We start from the raw sequence: 27,797 nt of genomic DNA, 5'->3' as shown, positions 1-27,797 counted from the left end.
TTGACTCATGTATGTTTGTATTTATATCCAGATCAGTCTTATTGCAATAAAGAATCCATTCAATTTATCCTTTCAATATAATATTTGAATATTTTTCCTTTTAGGCGTAGCATATAAAAGCATGTTTACCCCAAAATGAAAGTAACTCATTTACCTCTTTTTGTGTTCCTCTTATGAAATAAATTTGTACAGGTTTTGAAACATATGAGTGTGAGTAAATGATGACAGGATTTTCATTTGGGGTAAACCAAGCCTTTATTGTCCCAGAGAGCAAATAAGAGCAAAACAGAGCAGAGACAGAAGGCAATAAAACAGAGGAACAAGAGGAAAACACTTGTTTGGACCAACACCAAATGTTCAATGATACATTTATTTAGATTATACTATGTACAAGGTAGGCATAGACATTTTCCTAAAAGAAAATAAGTGCCCTACACACAGCGTCTCACTTTCCAAAAGGCAGGATGAGAACAAACAAAGGCCTTCTCAGACCGATTATGATAACTTAGCAAAATGGGTCTGACCCAAAAATATACAAATATAACTCAATGTACAAAATGACATCAATAATGCTACAGGCTATGGCGAGAGGTAAGTTACTAGCACACAATTTAACCAGTGGTAAAAATAGTCCTTGAGCCAGAACACCTTCATTTATATGACTTAAAACAACATACCACAAGACATTGAGGCCTGGAAGGTTTTACGGAGTACCAATGATTCATTTTCTGTAGCTGGCAAATGATCATAGTCGCACTGTTATTTGTATGCATGACATGTAGCTTGCACTAAACTCTTATTTTTATGATTGTTCTGAATGTTTCATAGGATGATAGAAATGCAGGCTTGAGCAGAGGCAGCAGGTTTACACTGCTGTATCATGGGAATGAACTAGAGCCTCACATGACTGAATCTAAGAATGAATACTTTTACCAAGTGCACACACACACACACACACACACACACACACACACACACACACACACACACACACACACACACACACACACACAAACACAAACACAAACACACACACTGTCAATCAAGATAGCGTTTATGACTGAAGGCATTAACATGCAACTCAAACACACGCACACAAACAGTCATACATATGAGAATGCATCTTGCACATGTAGTTCAGTTGGCAGTGATAGCACATACAGTCAGCATTCAACTGCTCTAGCAGCTGATAGACGTGAAATTGAGTTGTACTGTTGTAAACTGGATATACAGTGGTTGTATTTCAAAGAGAAAGGGAAAAGCGAGAGAAAGATTCTGAGCATTGGTTTTTAGCCCCGCCTTGGCTCCAGTCTGAAGGACAGCTGGGATAAGGTTCTCTGGTTGTCAATCACATTCAATTGACGCACATAATTCCTCACTTCCTGTGGGTTCTTGCTAGCTGGAGACACCTCAGCATCTGATGGAGGTGGGAACAGTGTTAAAACAACCAGTGCTTCCAGTACAAGTACACTGTGTGAAATATTATAAACCACAATGAAATGTGCTTGACTTGACCTTTTACAAATGAACCTGTTGTGATTAAAGCTGCTATTTTTTTCTTTAATAATTATTTGAACGGACTTGGTATAAAAAAGACACAATACTGAATACTAAATAACCCTTTTTTATTTTCTAGATGACACCAATTACAGAATTAAAACTGAGTAAAAACTGTGTCCCTGCATGACATATCTCATACTGTAAAATTACATTTTATTCAAATAGTTTTATTTTCTATTTATGTTATCAGTAATGTTCATTAGGAGTTTTATGTTACATTTCATATTATTTAGGTAATGTTTATTGCATTATTTTAGTGTCATGTGTGTTACCCTGATGGCGTTTTGTTTTTGTGTCTATGCATCATCTATATGACCATTGGTTATGTTTTATAGACAAAACTATCATGATGAACTCTAGTTCATCACATGGCTTTTTTAGTGCACCTGTTTTATTATGGTATTTATCAGTACATTTTAAGGTAAAAAGCAGATTTTGGTATAAAACATTATATCAATTAATAAAATATAGTTATAATTTGTAAAATATACAGGTACCAGTATGCCATTTTTGCCCAGAAACACTGTCACAGAATTTAGATTTTTTTTTTTTTACTGTAAATTTTATGGGATTTTATTTACAGTATTTTTAAACATACATTTAGACATTTTTATAATTGTTGTGATTTAATACCCATTTATTCTCTTTTACCTCAAGACATGCCCAGTTATGTTTTCCTGATTATCTAACCTCAGATTGTTATGAATATGATATGATTGACTGAACTCTGGGATGTAGCTTTTTTAACTAGGCAGCACAAATGGACAGATCATGGGAAATGAATTAGGGCCACAAAGAATTCGAGTGTAGATGACTCACTGAACAGCTGGCTCCTGCAGTGCCTCACCGCTCGGATTGTGTTAGCGATCAGCCGCTGAGGAGAGAATGAAGTGTAAATATATATCTTCTAGCCAATAAGATAGTGATGCAGATAAGTCACAGTTTCAGTGTTGTTATTGATAACTAAAAGAATTAAAAATAATTTCCATTAATTGAAAAACAGCTGAAATAATAAAAAATATATATATACATATATAAATAGTAGTTGAAAAACTTCAAAACTTTAAAACTTAAAAAGCAGAAATGTTTAATAAAATACATTTAAGATGAAGTACCAAAATGAATAAAGCTAAAACTGAAATAAAAAAGATGTAAGAGATATAAAAAAATATAAAAAAGAAAAAAAAAAAACTAATGACAAAAGCAAATGAAAACTGTAAGAATCAAAATAAAAGCAAATTCAAAATATTAGTGAATACTGTAATAGTAATTACTACAACAACACTGCACAGATAACAGTAAGATACTCACCATCTTCTCAAAGTTCACCAGTCCATCAACAAAAGTTTTATTCCCCTCATGAGTGAATGTCATGTCTGAAATAGAAGAAATATTTCATGTTGTAGAAAAGAACTTTGTAACAACCAGTACTTAATATCAAGAATATCAAGAATATTGTATGCCCACACCTTTAATGAGGAGGGGCATAAAGGGAATGATTGGCGGCTCCATCTTAGCCACAGTGAGGCGGTATGCACGGTGATTCCTGGATGGATCCTGACAGAAACACAAAAATCAACAAACAATGAGCTTCAATCACAAAATAATAACTTTTTAGAAAAAGCTAGAATTTAAAATGTTTGAAATAGACTCACTAAAAAACTCTCAAACTCTGAGTAGAACTTCTTGAATTTACTAGGCAGTTTCTAAAAAAAGAAAGAAAAAGAAATATGCATGTGCCCATATTATTAATATATGCATCTATTTAAAAATTGCAATGACTTGAATAAACCTTTTGTATGGTTTACGTTAAACCCATTAAAGTCCAAATTGTATTGACAGTTTAATAAAAATCTAAAAAAAATATTGAAATTAAAAACCAAAACAAAAAGTTTAGTGCCATTTTTTGGTTATGAGCACTTTTTTATTAAGGATTTTAAAGATTTAGTTTAAAACGGTTTTAAACACTTTTCCGAAAATAAAACCAACATGAAAACAAAGACTATATTTATAAAAATATTGCACATGATTTAAAATAGACTTTTGAGATATGGCACTGACCTCCCATGTCTGGCTGAGTCTGCTGACGGCTGGGTTGCACATGCCCATAATAATGGCGAAGAAAGAGTTTAGATTCTTAAACTCTCTACAGCTGAGGGAATAAAATGCACAGCACACATATATAAAGTGCTTATCAGTTCAATATAACACACAATGCACTGAATCCAGTGCAAATTCATTATGAGTTCTGGTGATTTTATATGTGTGTGCTGAAGAACTCACTGGGCGGCAATCTTGATGAACTTCTTGAGTAGCTGTACTCGTTTGCTGAGCGTCCCACACAGACAGACCTCTGTGACCACCCACAGCTGCACCTGATTAAAGCGCTTCAGAAACAGCTCCAGATTTGCTGTAGAGCGTCTGTACGCCTGCCGTCCAAACGTATGATAGACCAGCTCATACTGCACACAATCACACACACAGTCAAACTCCACATTTTGTGGGTTAAAAATGCCAGTCGTGTGTGTGTATCACTGTATGTGCATCTTTACCTCATGTACACAGCTAAAAAGCTCCCAGTCATATTGAGTCATCTGGAAGGCCAGATCTTTAGAGCTCATCAGCTCAAAACTGGACATAGAGCCAGTGGAGGGACCTTCCTGCTCTGCAAGTGGATTCTACACACATATACACAGTCATTACTAAATACACACAAATACATACCCCATAACTATTCACATATCCAGTGTTAACAAAAATATTTTTACACTTCTGAATAATTAAGATGTTTTTGAAAGGTCTTTTATGCTCACCAAGACTACATTCACAACGAATATTTGTTGAAAATGTACTCACCCTTTGGCCATCCAAGTTGTAGAAGAGTATGTTTCTTCATCAGGACATTTTATGAAGAAGAAACTTATCAAGAAAATTAGCCTTAGATCACTTGCTCACCAATGGTTCCTCTGTAGTGAATGGGTGCATGTATTTATGTATTTATTTGTTGATGTATTTATTTCATACAGACACACAGCTTTTCACTTCACAAGACATTAATTGATGGACTGGAGTGGTGTGGATTACTTGTGGATTATTTTGATGTTTTTATCAGCTGTTTTGACTCTCATTTTGACGGCACCCATTCACTGCAGAGGATCCATTGATGAGCAAGTGATGTAATGCTAAATTTCTCCAAATCTGTTCTGATGAAGAAACAAAGTCATCTAAATCTTGGATAGCCTGAGGGTGAGTAAAGTTTTCAGCAAATTTTAATTTTTGGATGAACTATTCCTTTAAGTGTCTGAATATTTCACATTTGGTCTCACCAGTGAATCAAGCTGTTCTCTGGAGCAGGCAAACATTCGCCCGTTCACTCCTAGCGACTGGAACACTGATACATCATTGGGCTTTAAAATCTGCTTCTCTACACAGAAATAAAGCCTAGAATTAGACAGACCACAAACCACATTTTGAACACTTGTACAGCTGTACAATCAACACCTAATACATTTTATGCAAGATTTTAAGCACTGCATTTACTATCACTAATATTTAGACTACCACATAAACTTCAACCTGTTACAGGATTTACAGTCATGCTAGTACTTCTGAAAGGTTTAGTTTGAAACTGATCTGGATGTGGATTATATAATACAGAAACAGAGTGCCTCAATACAGAATGTTGCTAGAGCAATAAAAGGGCTGAAGATCTATAATGTCTTGTGTGTATTTGTTTGTCACATCTCCAAGAGCAACTAATATTTCATCATGAATTAGTGTGTATGTGGATCACCTCCAGATGAGCTGAGGTTTATCATAAGCAGCTCTTCAGTGGATCCTAGTTTATCTGCTACAGCTGCGGTCACTTCTCTCCCCGTGGCCAGCACAGGAACACGAATAGTGGTGTAAGTGTGATCGCTGCAGTACACCTTCAAGAGAACTAGACACACATGGAAAGACAAAGAAGAGAGAAGAAATTTGATTGACAGACTGACTGACTGACTGACTGACTGAGTGATTGTCCGATTGTATGATGAATGCTCATTCATTCATTCCAAAAATTAAACTGATTTTATATATTTTATATCCCAACAACAGGGAGTGTTCTCAGAAATTTGGCTAACACTCACTCAAGAATCTCAAAGATATGAAGAAACATTCTTCCAGTAACATCAACAGAACATTCATTCACAGTTATTAATTTTTTCAAAACATAAGCAGAAAAAGATTATTTATACATTGTTCATGGAATATTTTATCTTAAAAATTTTCGTTGGATGTTAAAAAGTTGTTTTTTGTTTCACAATGTTCAGAGAACATTCAAAAATAACATTCCCATAATGATAAAAATGATAAAGGATAAAAAAGAAGTTTCCTTTAACCTTAATAGAAAAAAAATCATTTTTAAAACATTTAAAAACCTGGATGTTTTGATTGTTCAGAGAATATTAAGAAATACTTCATAGCTTACTGGAAACTTTAGCAAAACATTCTTAGAACATATTTTTGTTTGGGATTGTCGTGAGGTCTGAGACTACTTGCAGACATGCTTAAAAAAACATATTTTCCCATGAAAATTGTCAGAAGAAAAAGTGATATGTTAAAAAAAAAAAAAAAAAATTTTAGAAGTTTGAAAGTTTAAAATTAATATGCATGTCTAAATTCCTTATTTATATTAGTATTTAGTATTTGGTTCCCGTTTTTCTTTAATTGACAGCAGTACATAACTCATAACTTTTCTTTGTTTACATTTTTTTTTTAATTCTTAACATTTCATATAGATATATACGTATACTCACTGTCATCAAAGCTCCTTATTGGCTGCTTTTTTGCAAGCCTCTCCTCTCCAGAGCTGAACTGTCGCAGGAGGACTTTATACTGAGACCAAAAAAACCAAATGCATATGAACATGGCAAAATATTTATACATTTTTTAAACAATCTAATATAGAACATATATATAGTAGATCTGAAACCATTACCTTTTTTTGAGAGGTTCGTGCATCATCTGGACTGAGACCACAAAAGGAACAGGCACACGTGGACATCAGTAACATTAAACAGTCAGATTATGCTAATAGTAACAAAAGGCACATACACAACACACTAAAAACCTACTACTGTTTCAAGATCCTCTCCAGCTCAGGCAGTAGCTCCTTCAGTGGACGCAAAACTCTTGCATCATTAGATACGAACCCGTGCAGCTCCTGAATGCATAATAGTCAGTTTGGTTTCATGCACTCATCTGACTATCAAATCTCCATGCAGGATGGTGGTAAGTGATTCTATGCCAGCATGTGTATGTTTGTGTATGCTTCTTACCTCCAGAAAGCTGAGCGCAGTGTCATCCTCCAGCAGATGGTGGCCCTGCAGTGTAGCCCAGCGCAGAGCCAAGCTGAACACCCGTCTCTTGCTGGCAACAGAGTAGTCTAGACGCTCCTGCTCTGAGCCCTGAGAGGCCTGAGAGTGGTAGGTACACACACGCTAAGGAACACATGCATACTTACAAAAACAGCATGCTGTTCTTACAGCTAGATAGATAGATAGAAAGATAGATAGATAGATAGATAGATAGATAGATAGATAGATAGATAGATAGATATGGTTGATTGGTTGAATGATTCCACTAGAAGGATATTGGGCCAGAAGGGCAGGGCACAGCTGGCTGATGGGCATGAAGACACAGTGCATGAGCACAAAATCATCCAGAGCTGGGTCTGTGGGTGAAAAATATATAATAAAAAAAATATATATATATATATATATATTTGACATTTGCTGTGAATTTACTCGCCCTCGGCCCATCCAAGATGTAGATGATTTTGTTTCTTTATCAAAAAAGATTTAGAGAAATTTAGCATTGCATCATTCGCTCACCAATGGATGGAGTGATTTGAATGGGTGCCGTCAGAATGAGAGTCCAAACAGCTGATAAAAACATCACAATAATCCACAAGTAATCCACACGACTCCAGGCCATCAATTAACATTTTGTAATGTAAAAATCTGTGTGTTGTTAAGAAAAATCCATTAAAAAGACATTTTTAACTTCAAACAGCCCTCTATCCATAATATTGCTTTCTCCAGTGATCATCTTATCTAAATCAGGAGAGAAATATGCACAGATCAAGCACCTTTTACAAGGAAAAAAACAGTCCAAAACAGTTCTAAAAAAATAGGTTGGTAGATTTTGATGTGAGAGGACAACAGGGGATGGAAGCTTTTGACTGGAGGAGGCGTTATTATAGATCATGGACTCATATTTTGACTAGAAGCAACAGTTTAAAGTTAAAATGCTGTAATGATGGATTGGTTTTATAAAAACACACAGCTTTTTCACTTCACAAGACATTAATTGATGGCCTGGAGTCGTGTGGATTACTTGTGGATTATAGTGATGTTTTTATCAGCTGTTTGGACTCTCATTCTGACGGCACCCATTCAGTACAGAGGATCCTTTGGTGTGCAACTGAAGTAATGCTAAATTTCTCCAAAATCTGGGATGGCCTGAGTGAATTCTTTGCAAATTTTCATTTTGGGGTGAACTCTCATTCAGCAATTAATGAGAAGGTACAGTACCTGGGTCAGAGAAATGAATGTCCAGTCGCATCGTCTCCAGCAGATGCTCCAGAATCTTCTCTGGGCTGCCTGACATCACAGTGTATCTGTCCAGCAAACCCAGACAGAGCAAATGTAGTTTGTTTAAATAAATGCATGGATGGATTCATTGATTGTAAATGGATCAAGAAATGTATGGGTAAACTGAGCAGACTGATGGATGTGATCATATACTTGAAGTGGGCTGGGATGTTTCCATGGCTGGAGGGCCGGAGACTCTTCTGTAGTACCAGAACATCCTGGTCATGCTCTTTTAGACGCACAGTGTTTGCTTCAACATCCTACACACACAAACAAGCATATCCACAAACCAAAATACAGGCCATCAAGATTTCATTTTGCCACTAGGTTCAAAGATTCACTAACTACTCATTCTCCTGGTGCTTGTATGTCTCAACGATAACTGATAGATGTGTGTGTACCCTGAGTATCCGGTTGAAGTCCTCTTTGTCCACTCTCAGGAAGTGGCAGTTGTCCTCTCTGAGTACGATGGAAGCTGCGCGGGGGGCGTCGTTCACCAAGGCCAGTTTGCCAAAATCATCTCCTTCATGCAGCGTGCACACCACACCCTAAACACACACAGGACTCAGTCTGAAATCATCTAAAAATGTAAATAAATTAAAATGCATGTAGTCATTTAACATTAACATGAATAAACAGAATTCATGTAAGCTGACATTACCTTGCCATAGATAACAACATTTACTGATCCCTTCTGGATAATGTACCAAGAAGTGCCTTCCTCCCCTTGATTAAACACTGAAATATAGAAAGCGAACACACAGAGAACATGACTGAGCCAACCTATGAGTGTTTACACTACTGTTCAAAAGTTTGGAGTGAGTGCCAGAAAAATGAAGATACAAATTAAATAATTTTATTTGATATTTTCATAACAGGGTCCATAACTATGCAACCAGCATAGACAAACATAGCCAATCAAAAGTTTGGGATCAGTAAGTTTTTTTTTGTTTTGTAAAGAAAATAATACTTTTTTCAGCAAGTATGCATTAAATTGATTTACAATGTTACAAAAAATGTATCATGGTTTCCACAAAATATTTAGCAGCAGACATGTTTTCAGTAACAAATGTTACAAAGGTTTCTTAAGCAGAAAATCAGCATATTAGAATGATTTCTGAAGGATCATGTGACACTGAAGACTGGAGCGAGACTGTCAGCTTTTTCATCACAGTAATAAATTACATTTTACAAGATATTAAAAATAGAAAACAGTAATTTTAAATAGTAATAATATTTTGCAATATTAACTGGTTTTCCGGTTATTTTTTATTTATTTATTTTTTTAAATAAAAAAATTAATAAATACAGCCTCAGTAAGCACAAGTTAGTTTTCAAAACCAGCTTTGGCTCACTTTTAAAAAAATCTTACTAACACTAAAATTTTGACCGGTTCTATGATTATATATCTTGCAACTGTACCAAGTGTGTATAATTTAGCTATCAAAATTTAAAGAGCAGCAAAGAGACACTGAAACTCACAGACAGTGCCTGCTTTGGCATGTGACTCAAAGATGAGGACACCGGCGAGCTCTCTCTTCACCTGCAGAGGGCAGCACAGCACAGCTCATGTTAGTCTGCTCATACCAGTGCTGATGATATCAGCTATTACTGTGGAAATGAGGCACAGAGGTTGCAATGGAGGACTCACAGTGTTAGACAGATGAGAGAGAGCTTTGATATGCAGCAGCTCATCATAAATAATCTCCAGGTCTTCAGTTGTTCTTTGACCTGGCCTATAAAGAGAAAAAGGGAAAAAGATAGACGCATAAAAATAGCTCAGGAAGAGTAACAATGGACAATAGCAGAATTTGACATGAAGAGGTATACAGTATCTAGCACTCTGTCCTAATATGGAACCAAATGCACTTTTCACATGAATAAATACTGCAGGGGGCGCTGTTGGCCACTCACGGTTTCCTGAGGATCATTCGCATGTGTGCGTCAGGGCCGATCTGGGAAAGAAAGAGGAGGGTCTCCTGCAGCTCTTCCTCAGCTTCACGTTTGTCGTCGTCGCTAGGCAACACTGCATCTTCCTCCTCGTCATCAAGGAAGCGGTAAAAGAGGTACTTATCTTGAAAGTTGAGCTCATGGTCGACTGTCAACATAACAAAAAGAAAAAACAGAGATAAAATACGTGTTCTGCAGCATGAATCTGTTCATAAGCTCTAATTAGAGTCATTAAAAAAAATATAAATCAAGCTATTACTGGGTTTAACTAGCTGGGTCATTTCTTTAATGCAGTATAGAGCTGTGACAGCTGAACAAGTGCGACTGAGATGAATGGGAACACTAGATATCTTTCTCCAGGTTTTAAAGACCTTGTTGCAAATACATGATGGAAAGTGATTTTTAGGTCAGTGAAAAAAAAAAAAAACACTTACTGATTACTTCGTATCGTTAATGAAAACTAAAATGAGTGAAAATTATGTTCAGTTATTGAAATAAAGCTAAAATAAAATAAAATATAAATAATAGATAAAAAAAATAACTAAAAAAACCTAAACAAAAATTAAATGTTGCATTGGCAACTGACTGAAAAAAAGGACAAGGTGATGTACTTAAGTTAGTAAAATGTAATTAAAATTAAATTGAAGCTAAACAAAAATACACAAAAAAACCTAATAAAAATGACTGAATCTGAAAACCACCCACAAAAAAATAAATAAAAATAAAAGTCAAAACTGAAAAAAAAAAACAGTATTTAATTAATTTATATAACAGTATTTAAATAATACTAACCCAACACAGGTTAAAATAATATAATAAAACTCAGGAAGAATCAGAGAAAAGAAAATTGAGAAATATCTACAATACTTAAAATAAAAACATACACTCAAACCAGTGTAGTGACATAAAAATAAATAAAAAATAAAATCACTATGATCATTTATTGTCATCAAATAAATCAAAGTAATATGATTTCCAATTTAAGTAGTGTAATTTGAAATGTGAAAAGGTACTGCATAGTAGGAATGACCCGTCTGTTAAGCTGGCTGTCACTACAGCGAACAGGAAAGGTGTACCGTGATTCAGGACCCCTTCCTCCAGCAGCACCTGCCACATTCCCACAGCGTGAGCCCGACTGTGAACACACGAGCTCTGCTGAAGCAGCCAGTCGACCAGCTCGGTGCCCACACAACACTGCCTGTAAACACACACAGACCACGCTCAACACATGCACTGTACTTTGTTTCTACATATACTAGACATGACCTAATTGAATAAATCATGCATAAGTTGTGCCATATAACATTTTTCATAGGCAACACACACACACACACACACACACACACACACCTGTAGGTTTTCAGATGATATTTTCTATCTCTGATCATGTGTGGAGCTCTGGCCAGTATAGCATTACGTAAGACTTTTTCTGCCCTCAAAATCTTCTCTGATGGGACCTGAAGCAATATCCGGGACAGAGAGAGAGGAAGTTGAGAGTGAGGCACAGAAAAACATTCCTGCACAGCCTATTTTCTGATCTGCACACAGCACATTGATTGGGATTCAATGGCCTGCACTCAATTTGCTAGTGTAAGTGACATCTGGTAGCAGATGGTGTTTTAAATTCAATTAATTATACATAATTAGCATAAATCTGTGTAAAAGTGGTGCCTGCGGTCTTGAGTTATGTGCATGGAAATGGGAATTACTGTCAAATTAATCACCAAAAACGGTTTTTGAGTCACTCTCAGGAAACTGTGCCAGAAAAATTAAGATGAATCAAAAATTTTATAAATAAATATTGATTTTTGAACACTGCAAGTCCAAATTACAGGACTCGGAATATATACAGGAATATATATATATACATATATATATATATATATATATATATACATATATATATATATATACATATTATATATATATATATATATATATATATATATATATATATATATACATATATATATATATATATATATATATATATATATATATATATATATATATATATATATATATATATATATATATATATATATATATATATATATATATATATATTAATAAATGCTGTTCTTTTAAACTTTCTATTCGTCAAAGAATTCAAATAAAAATAAAAATGTATTAGAGTTTCTAGAAAAATATTGAGCAGCACAACTGTTTTTAACATTGATCACCATTGATAATAGTAAGAAACATTTCTTGAGCAGCTAATTAGCATATTATAATAATTTCTGATGGATCATGTGACACTGAAGACTGGAGTAATGATGCTGAAAATTCAGTTTAGCAATCACAAAAAAACATTTTACAATATATTATAATAGAAAACATTTATTTGTATAAATTGTAATAAAAAAGTATTTTACTGTTTTTACTGTTTTTATTATATCTATACGACTCATTAAACTGTAGAGGTGATGCAACTTTCACTATATGACATTTAAGTCAAAATAGATATTAAATCAATCGTACCTTATTCAGGTGTTTTGACATGAAACTGAGAGGGTCGCTGTTGAGATTCTCTTTGTCCGGCATTCCTGCATCAAACAGAAAATCGCTGAGAAATAATCACTGATGTGTTGTGTGAGTGTGTATGTTTATGTGTGATACTCACTATCATTTGTAGCCCCGCTGTCCATCACTCCATACGGCGGGGCGAGAAGCCCTGCCATGCACTGCCTGTATTTCTGCAAGACACAGAATAACACAATGAAAATGTATTCTAAGCCCTCAAAACCTCAGACGTGCACTGAATCATTTTCAAAAAGGTGAACTGCCTTTACATCTTTAAAGTGAAAGCTCTGTAGTAAGAACATTGAGGTCCACCAATCAGATTAAAGCCTTTTGTGGCTTGGCAACGATCACTATGAATATTCAGATGTTTTCATTCTTTTCCTCTCCCTATCACCATGGTGACTAGGTGGCACATGCAGCTGAGGAACAGCAGGCAATGAATGAGACCCTGATACCGGCCCAAACTCACCTAGAGTTCAGACACACACATTATACTGCACCTGCTGGAAATCTGTGTAGATATTCTCAAAATGGCTGAGAAATTGAATTATTCGGCCTGTGTGAATGGAGTTCACCACGCTTGCACCACATTGCAAAAAATCATTTTCTTAATCAGTATTTTTTGTTGTTTTTCAAAAAAAATGTCCAACCATCCATAAAAGAGAAGAAAAAGGGTGAATAAATATAAGTAACTAAATCTTTTAAAATAATATTTAATATATATATTTAAAGTTAAGGATAAAATTAATTCTAAATATAGTATTAACAGTTTACACAATTTGTAACCTTATCTTGTAAACTTAAAAATGTGAACGTATCTTGTTTTAAACATGTTTTGATATTTAAAAAATGCTGATGTAAATAAATGATTAGGAAAATGTTTAATTACTACAAGTTTAATTATTGGTTTCTCCAAATTTTTCAGCAAATGATTTGTCTCTCTCACTTCTTCAACTACAAAGTAAGTTCTTATTCAATCATCAGTCAATGGTTCTACAGAATCATCCCTTATTGTAAAGTAAGAATATGATGACACTTTCACACTATCCATAAAATTCTGCATAAATATGAATGAGAGAACAAATCTTATATATAAATATATGTATCGAATACCACATTCACATACACTACCAATAATTAATACAGGTAAATAAATTATAAACAAGCAAACAAACTTACTGACCCCAAACTTTGAACATAAGTGTATATGCTATGTATACATTAAAAAAAGTGAGTAGTTTATGCTTAGTTGCTGCCACAATATAGAATAGAATAGAATAGAATAGAATAGAATAGAATAGAATAGAATAGAATATGATGTATTTCTGAACTTTTCCAGAATCCAAACTGAGCCATAATATATAAAAGCATCCAAAAGGCTGAAAATAAATGATGTCAGGGAGGGAAATTTATGTTTTTGTAACTTCACAGGATCCTGTGAGATTACGGGTCTCTGAGTGAACTGATGTAATACAGATGCACTGAGCCTTCATTCATTCAAACGCAGTACCACAGCCCATGCTACTCTAAGGTGCTGTGTTTCCATTAAGTAGAAGTGACAGAGAGTCCAGAGAACATTCTGTATGATAGAGTGAACTGAATAGAGGGTTACAACTGGAGAGGTTGGTTTTCTTTAGCCACTGATTTGAAGTCTTCAAACAGTTTTTGTCCCATTCACACAAATGCACTTTGTATATCCTGTTTCCTTCCTGCTTCCTGAAGCTTAAACAAAAGCTAACTTTTCTTAACTTTTCCCATCCCTCAGACACACATACACACAACAAAATAATACATTGTTGCTCTTTCCAGCTGGCTGCCTTCACATAGGTTAAGTAATTCAGCCAGGATTATGCAATTAACAGCATATAAACACACAAAACAAGAGTACTTCCTCCCTCATTGGCCGGTCAGGCGGTGCCCCCTGCAGCCTGGCACAGAGCTGACCTGGAGAGACAGAAGCCCCTCAACATTCAGTGCACATCCTCGGCTTTCAGCAGCTGATATTCACCTCACACTGCTGGCACAAGGACAGGGCCTCTTTATCAAGTCATGACCATCCTATCAGAAATACTACATTCTCAAACATCAGATGTAAGGAAAGTACAGAAGAAAAGAACATGTATTAAAATGATTTGCACCAGTAAAAGTCAATTCTGTTGTTTATCACCTCCAATCAAAAAAAAAAAAACCACTTCTGAGATCATTAACCTCAAAAACCACATTGATATTGATGCAGCTCTGAACACAGTGCTGCAGGTACTAATATATCTATAAGTGTGATTTATTGATTATAAACTATGAAAATAGCATAAAATCTTTGTGCATGTGGTACAATTAAAGACACTGAGCCAATGGGACTCACCCTGGTAAGAGTTTGTGGAGTGTAGTCCGACAGGGATACTTCCTAAACCCTGCCAACCTCCCAGCATTATCCAGCAAAAGCTCCAGTGCTTTCCAGTCAGATGCACAAAGACATGAAATCAAACCCGCACACCCTGATGCTCCAGTTACACACGTATGGATAATGTGATCTTGTGTCTGCTCTTTGGATCTTTCTGGCTGAGCATCTGACTGGACTTCAGTCGCCGTTGCCAGGCAATAGCTGCAGCCAATCAGAGAGCTGCATTCACTCAATTCACCCTGTACCACAGCATTACACATGAGCGAGGGAGAGGGAACTATGGGCTGCTAAAAGGCTCTCAAAAGCTTGTGGCTTTATCAATTATTTAGAGTATTAAATTGTATTTACACGGAACAGACAGCTGTGTGAGTGTATGTGTGTGTGTGTGTGTGTGTGCCCTGCAGATGTAGTGAAATCACCATTATCACATTAGAGAGAAGGGTAGTCTGTCTTCGAGTATCAGTTAGTTCAGCCCTTTTCCAGTCAGGTATACACTAATATAGTTTTATGATATTAGAGGACCCTGTTTTGTTGCATATTACAGGTCAAGTCCAATCCATTGGAACTGTGTCTGTCAGTCTAGTGTTATTTTAGTATTATAGTATATTTTTTAAATGTTGATTTATCTTTTTCTGTTTTCATTTTAATTTGTTTAAGTAACTTTTAGTAATTTTGTGCTTAGTAATGTGATTTTGTCCTTAATTTCAATTATGTTCCTTATTTTAATAATTCTATTTTATTCTTTTATTTCAGTTTTAGTTTGTAATTTTAACTTATTTGATTAATTAGTTACCAAGGCAACATTTCTACTGTCCGTTTGAGTTAAGTTTTTAATTTAATTTAATTTAATTTAATTTAATTTAATTTAATTTAATTTAATTTAATTTAATTTAATTTAATTTTATTTCAATTACAAAAAGTGTTTTTAAAATAGTTTTAGTTTTATTTAACAAAAACAACACTGTAAGTCCAACCAATAAACACCATGTGAACAGCTTTGTTGGTCAGAAAAAAATAAATAAAAATACACTTCTAGATCATAAGCAAAACACACTTGTCAATCAAGCTTGTCAGTTAGTTACTGTAGTTACTTTTATGTAATGCTTAGAGCCTATTTTTGTCTTTTATCTCAGCCCTCCTAAAATTGTACAGTATATGATTTCTCTTCACCTTTGCTAAAAAAACAGATACATTATAATTATTATATCTGAGTCATCTTCTTACAAGTTTGTCACATTAAATATTATATTATGCTTTGTTTTTAAAATGTATTTGTTTTATTTTGTATTTGTTTTTAAATTGAATTATATTTGTTGCAGCACAATCACTACATGCCAAGTTTAATGCCAGGATCGTAATAATTTAATACTTAGCTAGCAAACGAATACATTTTGTTTACTTTGGCACATACTTTTCAGCTTTTAATGAGATGTAAAGTATGTAGCTGGGCTGTGTTGTTAAATATATATGAGTTTATAAGAATATTTTTATGCCATTTGTATTGTTGAGAGTTCAGTAAACATATTGTGATTGAGGCTGATGAGTTTGAAACACACACACACACACACACACACACACACACACACACACACACACACACACACACACACACACTACTCATATACAAACAAAAACACTGTTATGAGCACTCGCCTGAATGAGACGAGGTTTATGAGAAAGAGAGGAGGAATATCGTAGAGAGAGACAGAGAGATCTTCCCCCACATTATTCCACTGATGCAGCAGAGACTCATATATAATTCATGCTGTATGTTTGACTGTTCAGCTGCGTGTGTAAGATATGAAACAAAAATAAGGCACATATGGTCACTAGCGAGCTGTGAGTCACAGGTGATACTATCTACACACACAGCTCTAATGACAGAAGCCTGACAGCCTCTGTGTCTCTCACACACTGAGTCACACTCACTTCATTTTTAATGTTTAGGATCAGAAATGATCAGCACATCAGTCATAATAGCACTGAAGACAGATTCTTCAGAAGAAGCAGGTGTCCACAGATATAGTAACTCTAACCATGTTGGCAAAGCTGAATTATCAGCATCATTACTGTAGTCTTCAGTGTCACATGATCCTTCAGAAATCATTCTAATATGCTGACATTTCTTATTATTATCATTGTTAAAAAAACTGTTTTGCTGCTTCATATTTATTTGGAAAATGTTATGCATTTTTTCAAGATCCTTTAATGAATTGAAAGTTCAAAAGAGCTGCTTTTGTAACATTATATATTAAGTATTTATATTACGTAGTCTACATGTGTGGATTATATGTCTTCTGAAACCATACAGGCAGTAACTCGTCCACTCAATAACTCTGAAATCTGTACAATATTTGAGCACAAATGACAAGTTCATTCCTGATAAGTTTGACCTGTCAAGTTGCCCCTTATTTGAATGTACATTAACAATAGATGAGAATTCAGAGCTGGAGGAAGATTTTCAATGAAATACCAAATACGGTCTTTGTATGGGTTTAGAAGATTATAGTGTATGAGTCATATGGACTACATTATTGTAATTTTACAATCATTTTACAATTTTGAACCTCAACAGCCTCTGTCCCCATACAATTGCTTAAAAGAAAAAGAGCAGCCACGTTCAGAAAAATATTTAAAGAAAAGTGTTTGGAATGATATATGAGGTAAACGACAGAATATTCACTTTTATTAATGTAACTATTGCTTAAGAAGACGCATAGTAAGCAGAAGTGTATACAAAGGCCGATAAATATTTATATACATCTTTTATGTTATCATGTCGTTTTCTTATAATTCAGGTTAACACCTTCAATAACAGCCAATAAGAGAGTATAAGACTCCTCTGAGGCATTATTGAATGCTGAAGGATATGAGATTTCATTCATATCAAGAAAAAGGCTTTATGAAACAGGGATTGAAACCCGTTTTTTTTTTTTTGTATTTGATACAATTTCAGTCTTTTTTTCTCATGCCGGAAAGATTAAAGCATGAGGACATGCAAAAACTACTTTATCAAAGTGTATGTGTCTAAACACACTCAAAAGCTTCTGACTGGGAATTAACAACCAAGCTAAATCCATTTAAGACAATGAATACGGATATCTTGCCTTTTTTACAATATCCCAATACATTTTCTCCCAATTCTCTGCTGAGTTAATGAGACAAACTTCAAAGACTAAGACATGACTCCTGAATTGATTATCACACACACACACACACACACACACACACACACACACACACACACACACACACACACACACACACACACACACACACACACACACACACACACACACACACACACATTCACAGAGGTAGAAATTGCGGCCCTGGTTGGGGGGTTCCGGGGTGTATCTACGTGCCCTCTAGACGCTCTCTATAGAAATAGAAATAGGGGGTATCTAGAGCAGACCATAAATTAACATTATCGTCGGTGATTAAAGGGGCAAGGGTTCGAATCCCCCCACCCCATGCATACCACTGTATGACTGTGCTGAACAAACAAGAGGAGCCGACCAAGCTGTTAGCAGACCAGAGAGCGCCCCCTAGTGTTACTGATGCTCAGTGATTACTACTGAAAAGGTTCCTTGATACAAACACACTGGCTATGTTCAGAATGGAATAGCAGCGTAATGCTACACTTTATGTGTATAGCCTATAACCTACTATTAAAAAAAAGAAAGAAAAAAAAAAACACAAAAAATAGGTAGAATACTATGCATTATGCAATAATTTACTATTGCATACATTTTTGTCACATGACTTATACTAGGCAGCCTAAAAAAATTAATGAGTAGAATAGTATACGTAGAACAATATGAATAGAACAGTATGCAGTATGCAATGATAAATAATAGCATGCAACAATTTTGTCACATGATTTTACTGTTACATCATGTTTAATTAAATATGTTTACATTTTAAATCCAATTTAACTAAAATAAATTTAAAAAATAAAATAAAAAAATTAGACAGCCTAAAAAATGTTATGAGTATGCAAAGACAAACAATAGGGTCCAACATTTTTGCCACATGACCATACTTTAATATTAGGCAGCCCAAAAAATAATGAATAGAATGGTATGACAGTGTAGAATAATATGCAGTATGCAGTGATAAACAATAGCATTTAACATTTTGACACAAGACTTTGATATGTTACATATGAAATTAAATGGTTAATTTATTTATTTAGCTTTTAAATTTTACTTATTAAAATATTACGCAGCCTAAAAAAAGTAATGAGTAGAATAGTATAATTATGTAGAATAGTATGCACTATGCAATAAATAAATAAATAAATAGTCAATAAATATGTATTTAAAATTGAAAACACTTAAAAGAAATCTATAGAAATTGTATACTGTTGTATACTGCATAATTTGGCAACTGTAACATAGCTATACATTGCATAAAGAAAATAACTGCAAATATAGTATGGTCATATGCCATTCAAAATATTCAAAACTCAAGATGCCAATATTAGTCATATTGTTAATTTCTGCCACACTTAGCCACTGAATCACATCAACATCACGCAGCCTCTCTCCAAAACCCTGCCTTTCAAAGACTGGAAACTCAATTTCAGCGGCCCATGGTCAGATTCTTTTGAGCTTTTTAGAGTCATTTTAGTTGTAGCTGTCAGCCGAATTCACTTACAGCAGCTGTCATGAAAATGTTCAGTAACACCTGCACACACACAAACCTCCCACAGGGTTTTAAACTCCCTCTGTTCGATGCGCAGAAGTTCACTGTTCTCTCGGCTGACAATCGTGGCATGTCGAGGAGTGTTATCCAGAATCGACTCTCCAAATGCTGTCCCCACTCCCAAAGTACAGATCGTTACAGCATCCTTCAAAACAAAAACAAAAAAAGAATATATTAAGAAGAGTGGAAGACAAACAGAGGGAGAAGGACCATGATAACATATTTGCAAGTTAATTATAAAGATCTTTCAGGAATAGTTATGCTGATTTGTTCAAAATTAAATCTGTGCCATCATCACTCTGCAGTGAATGGGTGCCGTCAGAATGAGAGTCCAAACAACTGATAAAAACATCACAATAATCCACAAGTAATCCACATGACTCCGGCTAAAATATGAAACATAAAACTGCTTTCTGAAAAAGTCGTCTCATCTGAATCAAGAGAGAATTCTGCACAGATCAATCACAGTTTACAAGCAGAAACAATCCAAAACAGTTCTAAAAAGGAAGTGTTATTATGGATTATGGACTTTTGCCCAGTATTTTGTCCAGAAGTGACCATTTAAAGATACATTTGTTTCTTACAAACATGCAGATTTTCACTTCACAGGATGTTAATTGGTGTGCTGGATTCGTGTGGATTACTTGTGATGTTTCTATCAGCTGTTTGGACTCTTATTCTGACGACACCCATTCACTGCAGAGGAGCCATTGGTGAGCAAGTGATGTAATGCTAAATTTCTCCAGATCTGTTTTGACGAAGAAACAACTCTTCTATCTTGGATGGCCTGAGTGTGAGTATATTTTCAGCATATCTTTATTTGTGTGTCAACTATTCCTTTAAATTCAAAGCTCCAGATGGCGGTAAAATACCCCTAAATCTTTATTCATTGTAATTACATTGAAAATAATTAAAATTTTTGGGGCGAGCTATTACTTTAAATACTCTTCTAATTTATGTAATTTATGTAAATATATGCACGCCATAAGGGAATGTGCTCAGTGAGGTTTAAAAAGGTCGTTTGAGATCAGTAAAACACAAGCTCACACACTCATAACTGAATCATATTACATCCACAAATACACTTATTTTCTACACCCTGTCTTACATTTTACATTCATTTAATCAGAGCAGCGTGATAATAGCTTATTGCCCCACGGATCCCTCGATGAAACTGGAGCAACACACAAGCCGTTAGTATTGCATCAGTGAAACAGGGATTCTCACAGGCACACACTGTATGCAGACAAAACCACACACACATTCAGCTGCACGCAGGACATTCATTGCTGCAGGGCAACTGCGGAAGTGTGAAAGAGAAGCATAACATGATGCCTTGTGTCAGTTCTATGCACAATTGTGCATGTAATCAAGTATAACTAGAATGTTTTACATATGAATGCTACGATACATATACAGACTCAGAGGGGGAAATATTATTCAGAGGTTACTCATTCATATTACAGGAGAACTTTCATTTTTGAAATTGCTGAGGAAAAATACAAATAGAAACAAATCTTATGATTGCTGACATACTGTCAAAAGCTGTAAAATACAGTTCATGAGAGCTTTGATTTTGATTGCTCAAAATCTGAGCAAAGTTTGAGATTAAAGATTAAAGACACATGTAAAAAATGACTGCAGTCGTTTTCTCACGAGAAACATGAAAAGCAAACTTCAGCAAACACTACTGTTCAAATGTTTGGGGTCAGTATGATTTTTTTATTCAACAAGGATGCATTAAATTGATAAAAAGTAATAGTAAAGACATTTATAATGTTCTAAAAGATTTTATTCAAATAAAAAAATCTATTAAAATGATTTCCGAAGGATCATGTGACACTGAAGACTGGAGTAATGATGCTGAAAATTCAGCTTTGCATCACAGGAATAAAATACGTTATAAAATATATTCAAATATAAATAAATAAATAAATAATTACTATTTTTCCCATATTTCTGATCAAACAAATGCAGCCTTGTTGAACATAAGAGATTGCTTTCAAAATTATGAAAAAAATCATACTATACAAAACGTTTGAACAGTAGTGTAATCTTAAATAAAGGTGATTTAAAATACTTAATATGCAGAGTCTATAAGCATGATGACTCCAAAAAACTGCCCAACATTGCTTTCTTTGAACCAGCCGAACACACAGTTTGGGGTGGGATTGTTGTGGAAATGAACAACAGAATGTCACACTTTACCCGCAAAGAGATCACATTCCATACATCACTATACAGATTCTATAAGCTCTAATATGCAAAACACAGAAGCTTCTGGAATCTTTGGAAATCCCTCTTCAGTTGTGTGGGAGTGATGCATGCTTAAGGGCCAGTAAACACATCTGACAGTGTGACTCATTGTATTCCCAGTGGATTCACAGAAAGATGCTTCCATCCCCAGCAGCACTGCATCATGTCCTCATATATCAGACTATTAACAAGGCCAGTCGTGGACCATTCGCCTACTCACAGCAGGGATCTTTGTAGCAGTTTCTGTATGCTGATAGATGCAAATGATGTCTGCCAGGCTAAACTACTACTTATCTCAGCTGACTCCTAGCAGATTGAGGCTTCAAATGATCCTGATTGCGGTCTCTCTTACCTGATGGTTGGCTGTCTCAGACACTTTCACATCCAGAGATCCAGACAGAACCGCGTACCAGCTGGTACCGATGTCACCCTGCCGATACACTGCAGGCAAACACAGAGTCTATGAATACTGATCAACAAATTGCAGAGGAATTCTTCATTTTGATGTCAGCACGACAGCTACTTCTTTTCATTGACAACATGTGCTTCTTATTGTCTCATTAGGTGGCAAATTCAACCTTAAGCACAGATTCGGGACTACATGCTTAACAATAGCATTTTGAATTAAAATATAACAGAGTTTTATAGCCTGGAGCCATAGGAGAACATTTTCAGGTTCCAGAGAGAATATTTCATTTTTAGTTATTAAGTAAACCATCTATGTATGCTTTAAATAACCCAGAATCCAATGAAGAACCTATAATGTACTCAACCTTTAAAAAGTTTGGAGTTGGTAAGATTTTTTAATGTTTTTGAAATATGTCATATGTGCACCAAGTCTGCATTTCTGATCAAAAATACAGTAAAAACTGTAATATTGTAAGATATTATTACAATTTAAAATACATGTTATTCTATTTTAATATATTTTAAAATGTCATTTATTCCTGTGAAGGAAAAACTAAATTTTCAGAAGCCATTATATTCAAGTTTTCAGAAATCATGTTGATTTGGTGCTCAAGAAACATTTCTTACTATTCTTAGAGTTAAAAACTGTGGAAACTCTAATATGTTCTCTTATTTTAGAATTCTTTGATGAGTAGAATGTTTAAAAGCACAGCATTTACTTGAATTTAGAAATCTTTTGTACCATTGTAATTCTTTTTGCTGTCTCTTTGCTAAATAAGAGTATTAATTTATTTGAAAAAATAAGCTTTTGAATGGTAGTGTACAATCAAATACCTTTTTAATCTCTAAAGAATCATATAGGCATCTTAAGAACCCTGTTAAAAAGAATTTTTATTTATTTCTTTCCTATAGCCACCTGAAAACACATTTCTAAACTGCTCTCAAATCCAAAAAAACAAAACAAAAAAAAAACAAAGTGAAAATCAAATCTGGAAGCAACATGCAAATACAGTTCTAAATGTGCTTCTTACAGGTGATGCCTTTCTCCAGGTACTCATAGAAGCCACACATGCAGATCTGCTGCAGCAGGTTGGGGTGAAACTTCTCAAAGGCCTTCACACCCTTCATTCGAGCCAGAATTATATCCACATCTTCACCGGAGCGTTCTGCTGGTCTACAAAACAGACAAATAGACATTATGGTCTGGGTAGATGCTCTCTTAGCAAACCGACCAACAAGAAACTCCTGACACTGCAGCGATGCATGTGACAATTACGAGGACAGACAAAGTTGTGTCTGTTATAATAAGCGCATTGTGATGTGTATTAATGTGATCAAGATTAATGTGTTTGTCATCTGCCCTGTCAAAATACAGGCTATAAATCATGAACACATTAATAAAACAAGTGTTTCCCAAAATAATGTCGAACTACAGTAGCTTGATTTGAACTAATAATTCATCTTTGAAGAGAAATTGATGCAACTGTTTGCAGCTTTGGATATTTTTGGAAGTTTTTGCATTGGTTCCTGACCATACCTGAGTAAACAAAAGTACATAATCCTTATATGAGTTATATGTTCAGTCATGCAGCATTTTTCTCCAGTGGTGTATGAGGGATTGAGAGACTGTATGCAGGCAAATAAAGGTCCTCTTCACATTTTGCTCAAATACAGCAATGCTCTCACCTCTCAGCTCATTAAGTGACATGTACATGTGAGTGTGTGTGCGTTGTGCACTTGAGTGAATAAATTGCCTCTCTTAACAATATCAGTATGCTGTAATTCAGACCCTTTATACAGAAATGCCTTGTTGCTATGGAGATTACAGCATGAGGAAATTAATACTTCACAGTCATTTTTTTTGTTTTGTTTTCGAACTGAGGGCAGTGCGACAAAATGCATACGGAGACTAATCAAGCTAATGAAGTTCCACAGAAGATTTCAAATAAATAAATAAACCTGTTCTGTTAGTACTGGTCTTGAAACTTCAACAAACCAAGATGAGTGAATCATTGGTTCTACACACCAAAACCTTTTTTTAAAAGCTGATTTTTTTTTTTTTTTTGATAAATATTTTTGTTATAATTCTCAGATACTCAAGATGCTTAATTACACATAAAAATATCTGTACTACTGACTATAACCTATTACTAATTTCCAATGTCATTTTGGTACTGAGGATGCAGGGACACTGCCAAGTCACTCGTACCAAATTCAGGGGGTTGTTCTATAAATGCCTGATTAAGGTCTGTGGTTAACACAAGATATTTTTTCATTCTATGACATAAAGTAATCCCTTATGAAACAAATATATATATATATATACAAGGATATATATCACAATATATATTTTCCTTATAACTGAGTACATGTATTCTACATACATATGTTTTTATATAAAACTCCTTTATGAGCCTTTATGCATTCAGAGCATCACTCAGATCCAGTTAGACCAGATGAGCTTCATTTACATTAACTAGTTCTATATTTATTATTCGCCTGCAGGTTATGCTGAGCAGTGCCAGGTCGATCTCGTGTGATCCGGACTAGTCCGCCTGTGCTTCTGTGGATGTGAGAGGGTGAAAGTGCTGTTGACTTTTATGTGCAGAGATTCAGTGGAGTGGAAAAACATTACCAGCATTCATCTGCTGGACACAGAATGGACACTGCATTGCATAGCCATGCCTCTCTCTCTCTGTCTCATTCAGGCTCTTTTCACCCATGTTTCTTTCTTTTTCTCATATAGCTCCAGCACATTGTGAAGCTTTTTTCAGCTCTCCAAAGAGTCTTTTGAAAAAGCACTTTCCTTTCCCTTTGTGTCTCTCTGTCTCTGAAGGTTATTTATTTTTTTTTATTTTTTTTTGCCTTACCAGTTCCCAGAGGTTTTGCAGTAGGCATTAGAGGTGCAATTTTAGAGGCATTAGTTCCTTTAAAACTGCAGTTTTTTAAATGTTAGAACCTGTCAGAATCAATGCAGCTGGTTTTCTTGCTGCTTTTGGAGGAGATAAAAATATAATAAATGATGTCAGGTTCAGGTGTTAAATTTAACAATGTTGGAAGGGTCACAGGTTCTTAATTTTGCATCAGGTTTAGGCTTCAGTTTAGAGGAATAGCTCACCTAACCCTAACCCTAACCCTAACCCTTTTCTACAGATTTATTCTTACAGTATAGATTTTTAATGCTCAAAATTAAACATGAAAAACTGACTTGAATCCGTATGCGACCATTTCAAAGACTACTAAAAATAATTTTCATTAATTGAAATAAAACAAAAATAAAATTAAAATATTAGATGAAAAATTAACGAAAATTTGAAATGTTGCCTTGGTGAAATAAAATAAATTTGAACTGAAGTACTAAAACAACTGAAATAAAAAATAAATGAAAACTAAGTAGAACTAGAATAAAATGACAAAAATACATAAACCTAAACTACAATTTAAATTAAACTGTACATATAAACTCAAAAGCTAATTCAAAATATTAATACATACTATAATAGTATATAAATAATTCTAAAATAACACTTTCTCACAGCATCAGTTTAGTGGGGGATCATTATTCTGACTTCATATTTTTGCATAGTATGAATATCAATGGAAGAAAAGGTAACAGGCAACAGAGAGTTTAACCCTCTCTGTCTTCCCAGCAAAATCTAACCGTTTCATTATCAAGCATATTAAACAGAATACAACACAGGCAACTGACTGCTCCTAATTTGAAATAATATGATAGAGAGTCATTTTAGTCAGTTTAGCCTATTCATGGTGTCAGTGATCTGTAGAAACTGCCAGAGCAGCACAATGCAGCACAGTATCATCCAACAGTGCAGTCTGTTCTTTACTTTGTGTGTGTGCACATTTATTGATCTCTACAATGCATCCTGGTGTCGGATGTTAATGAGACCATGGATATCTTTAAGAACCATTACAATGATCAGTGTAAAGACAATGTGCTCGACCACGTTTGAAGAGTCCATTAAAAACATCAGCCTCTGAAACCCCATCACACACACTAAGGTGATCTCACGTTTCCCTCCCATTGCCATGGTAACCTGCAGGGATGTGTCTGGACTAGGAGGGGCTGGGAGAAGGTAAGATAGTCTTAGTAATGTTCAATATGTTTATGCATCTTAAAGTTCAGAACAAAAAAGTGAGCATCCAAAAGCAGCCTAATTATTAACTCTGTTTTAAATAACCCACAGAATATTGTTCTTATACAGTCATAAAAAAGGCAGATTTAATGCTGCAGCATACCTTTTAAAGAAACTGATTAAAATATGTCATTCAAAAACAGGATGCACACAAGAAATGCACATGATGTGACACAGGCAGAAGCAGGTCATTCATTGTCGCTGACAAAAGAAACACAACAAAATCCTTGCAGAAAACAAAATACACATTTACACATGATGAGTATTCAGATGCAGGTGATGCATCGGGGACCCAGGACAGACAATCGCGCGTTCTGCTGCTTTCACCTTGTTGCAGCCCCCCGGACATTGAAATGAACGGAAGTAAAAATCGCTTTCGGACGTGATCTCGTGTCACTCACCTCTTGTCCAGGCAGATGATCCACTCTGAGGAGGCCACGGAGTGCGCAGAGGCGTGCACCGCTACCATCTTCGGCTCGACCGGTGAGGATCGTGCGTCGCGAATCTCGTCGACTCGGGCGCATCAGCATCAGGTCCGCGCCCCTCCCCGCCTCTGTCGTCAACTGGATCACCGTGGCGTTGACTCGTCGTCACCACGTCCACGCACGACGAACGTTTACAAGCGTGACTGCACCCACTGACAAGAAGAACAAGTCACGTTCTGAACAGTGAGAAATACTCATCGGGTTTAGATCGTGTGCTGATGATGGTTAAAATCAAATAACGTGGTTGCCATGCTTGAAAAATAAATAAATAATAATAAAAAAAAAAACTCAGTGGGAGGCTGGTAATGTAAAGGAAGAAATAAGTGCCGGCTAAGATTAAGGCTTTGTGGATGACAGCGGTGGTGCTGATGCTGCACTGTCACCGTGGTGACGGACACGCAATCAGCGCAGATGCTGCATCCAGACGATGGGAAATGTGAAGCGCTGTCAGGTGTCTTGTCCTCCTCTCCGGGGGTGACACTTACAGGAGAGAGAAGCAGGGAGTTGACTGTACTGTAAAAAGGGAAAACGGTTGCAGTTGTTTGCTATTTCTGCCTGACCTAATCTTTAACAACCATTGGTGTAACCTAATGAAGTCTGGTTCATTAATTCATACATTTAAAATAAAGTAATAATTAATATAGATATTTAAAATGCTAAAATTAATAACTTTTTTTTGGTGTAACGTAAAGTAGTCTGGTCATGGTAAATA

General features: G+C 35.2%; 1 protein-coding gene across 3 annotated transcripts; it reads right to left on the bottom strand.

Annotated features, from left to right (window-relative positions):
- Positions 1-356: 356 nt before the first annotated feature.
- LOC109060410 (rap guanine nucleotide exchange factor 4-like) lies at positions 357-27,347 on the bottom strand. 3 transcript variants are annotated; one of them, XM_042757688.1, is made up of 30 exons: positions 27,002-27,339; positions 23,478-23,620; positions 22,391-22,479; positions 19,781-19,927; positions 12,772-12,844; positions 12,630-12,694; positions 11,499-11,605; positions 11,225-11,346; positions 10,113-10,296; positions 9,850-9,934; positions 9,681-9,741; positions 8,860-8,936; positions 8,600-8,746; positions 8,352-8,458; positions 8,139-8,224; positions 7,198-7,276; positions 6,882-7,032; positions 6,678-6,766; positions 6,542-6,572; positions 6,360-6,438; positions 5,354-5,500; positions 4,887-4,984; positions 4,113-4,238; positions 3,844-4,022; positions 3,622-3,712; positions 3,216-3,266; positions 3,030-3,117; positions 2,872-2,936; positions 2,380-2,434; positions 357-1,417 (listed from the first exon to the last, which is right to left on the bottom strand). In XM_042757688.1, the coding sequence occupies exons 1-30, from the start codon at positions 27,067-27,069 to the stop codon at positions 1,290-1,292; spliced, it is 3,018 nt and encodes a 1,005-aa protein (XP_042613622.1). In that variant the 5' UTR covers positions 27,070-27,339; the 3' UTR covers positions 357-1,289. The 3 variants fall into 3 exon arrangements, with proteins under 3 accessions (XP_042613622.1, XP_042613623.1, XP_042613624.1); XM_042757689.1 differs by lacking the exons at positions 19,781-19,927; positions 22,391-22,479; positions 23,478-23,620; positions 27,002-27,339 and adding an exon at positions 15,034-15,740; XM_042757690.1 differs by lacking the exons at positions 357-1,417; positions 2,380-2,434; positions 2,872-2,936; ... (4 more) ...; positions 4,113-4,238; positions 4,887-4,984 and having other exon boundaries at positions 5,361-5,500; positions 6,360-6,440; positions 6,545-6,572; positions 27,002-27,347.
- Between the last annotated feature and the right edge of the window lie 450 nt (positions 27,348-27,797).

The sequence above is a fragment of the Cyprinus carpio genome, chromosome A6 (assembly GCF_018340385.1).
Source record: "Cyprinus carpio isolate SPL01 chromosome A6, ASM1834038v1, whole genome shotgun sequence".
NCBI classification, from domain to species: Eukaryota; Metazoa; Chordata; class Actinopteri; order Cypriniformes; family Cyprinidae; genus Cyprinus; species Cyprinus carpio.
Note: the sequence above shows the minus strand (reverse complement) of the source record. Positions and strands in the feature narration are given on the sequence as shown.

Excerpts from the sequence above, each read along its gene's own strand:
- LOC109060410 (XM_042757688.1), bottom strand. The coding sequence starts at position 27,069 with ATGGTAGCGGTGCACGCCTCTGCGCACTCCGTGGCCTCCTCAGAGTGG. Across the intron at positions 4,023-4,112 it reads TTTTTAGCTGTGTACATGAG|TATGAGCTGGTCTATCATAC; the intron begins GTAAAGATGCAC and ends GATTGTGTGCAG. Across the intron at positions 2,937-3,029 it reads TATGCCCCTCCTCATTAAAG|ACATGACATTCACTCATGAG; the intron begins GTGTGGGCATAC and ends CTTCTATTTCAG.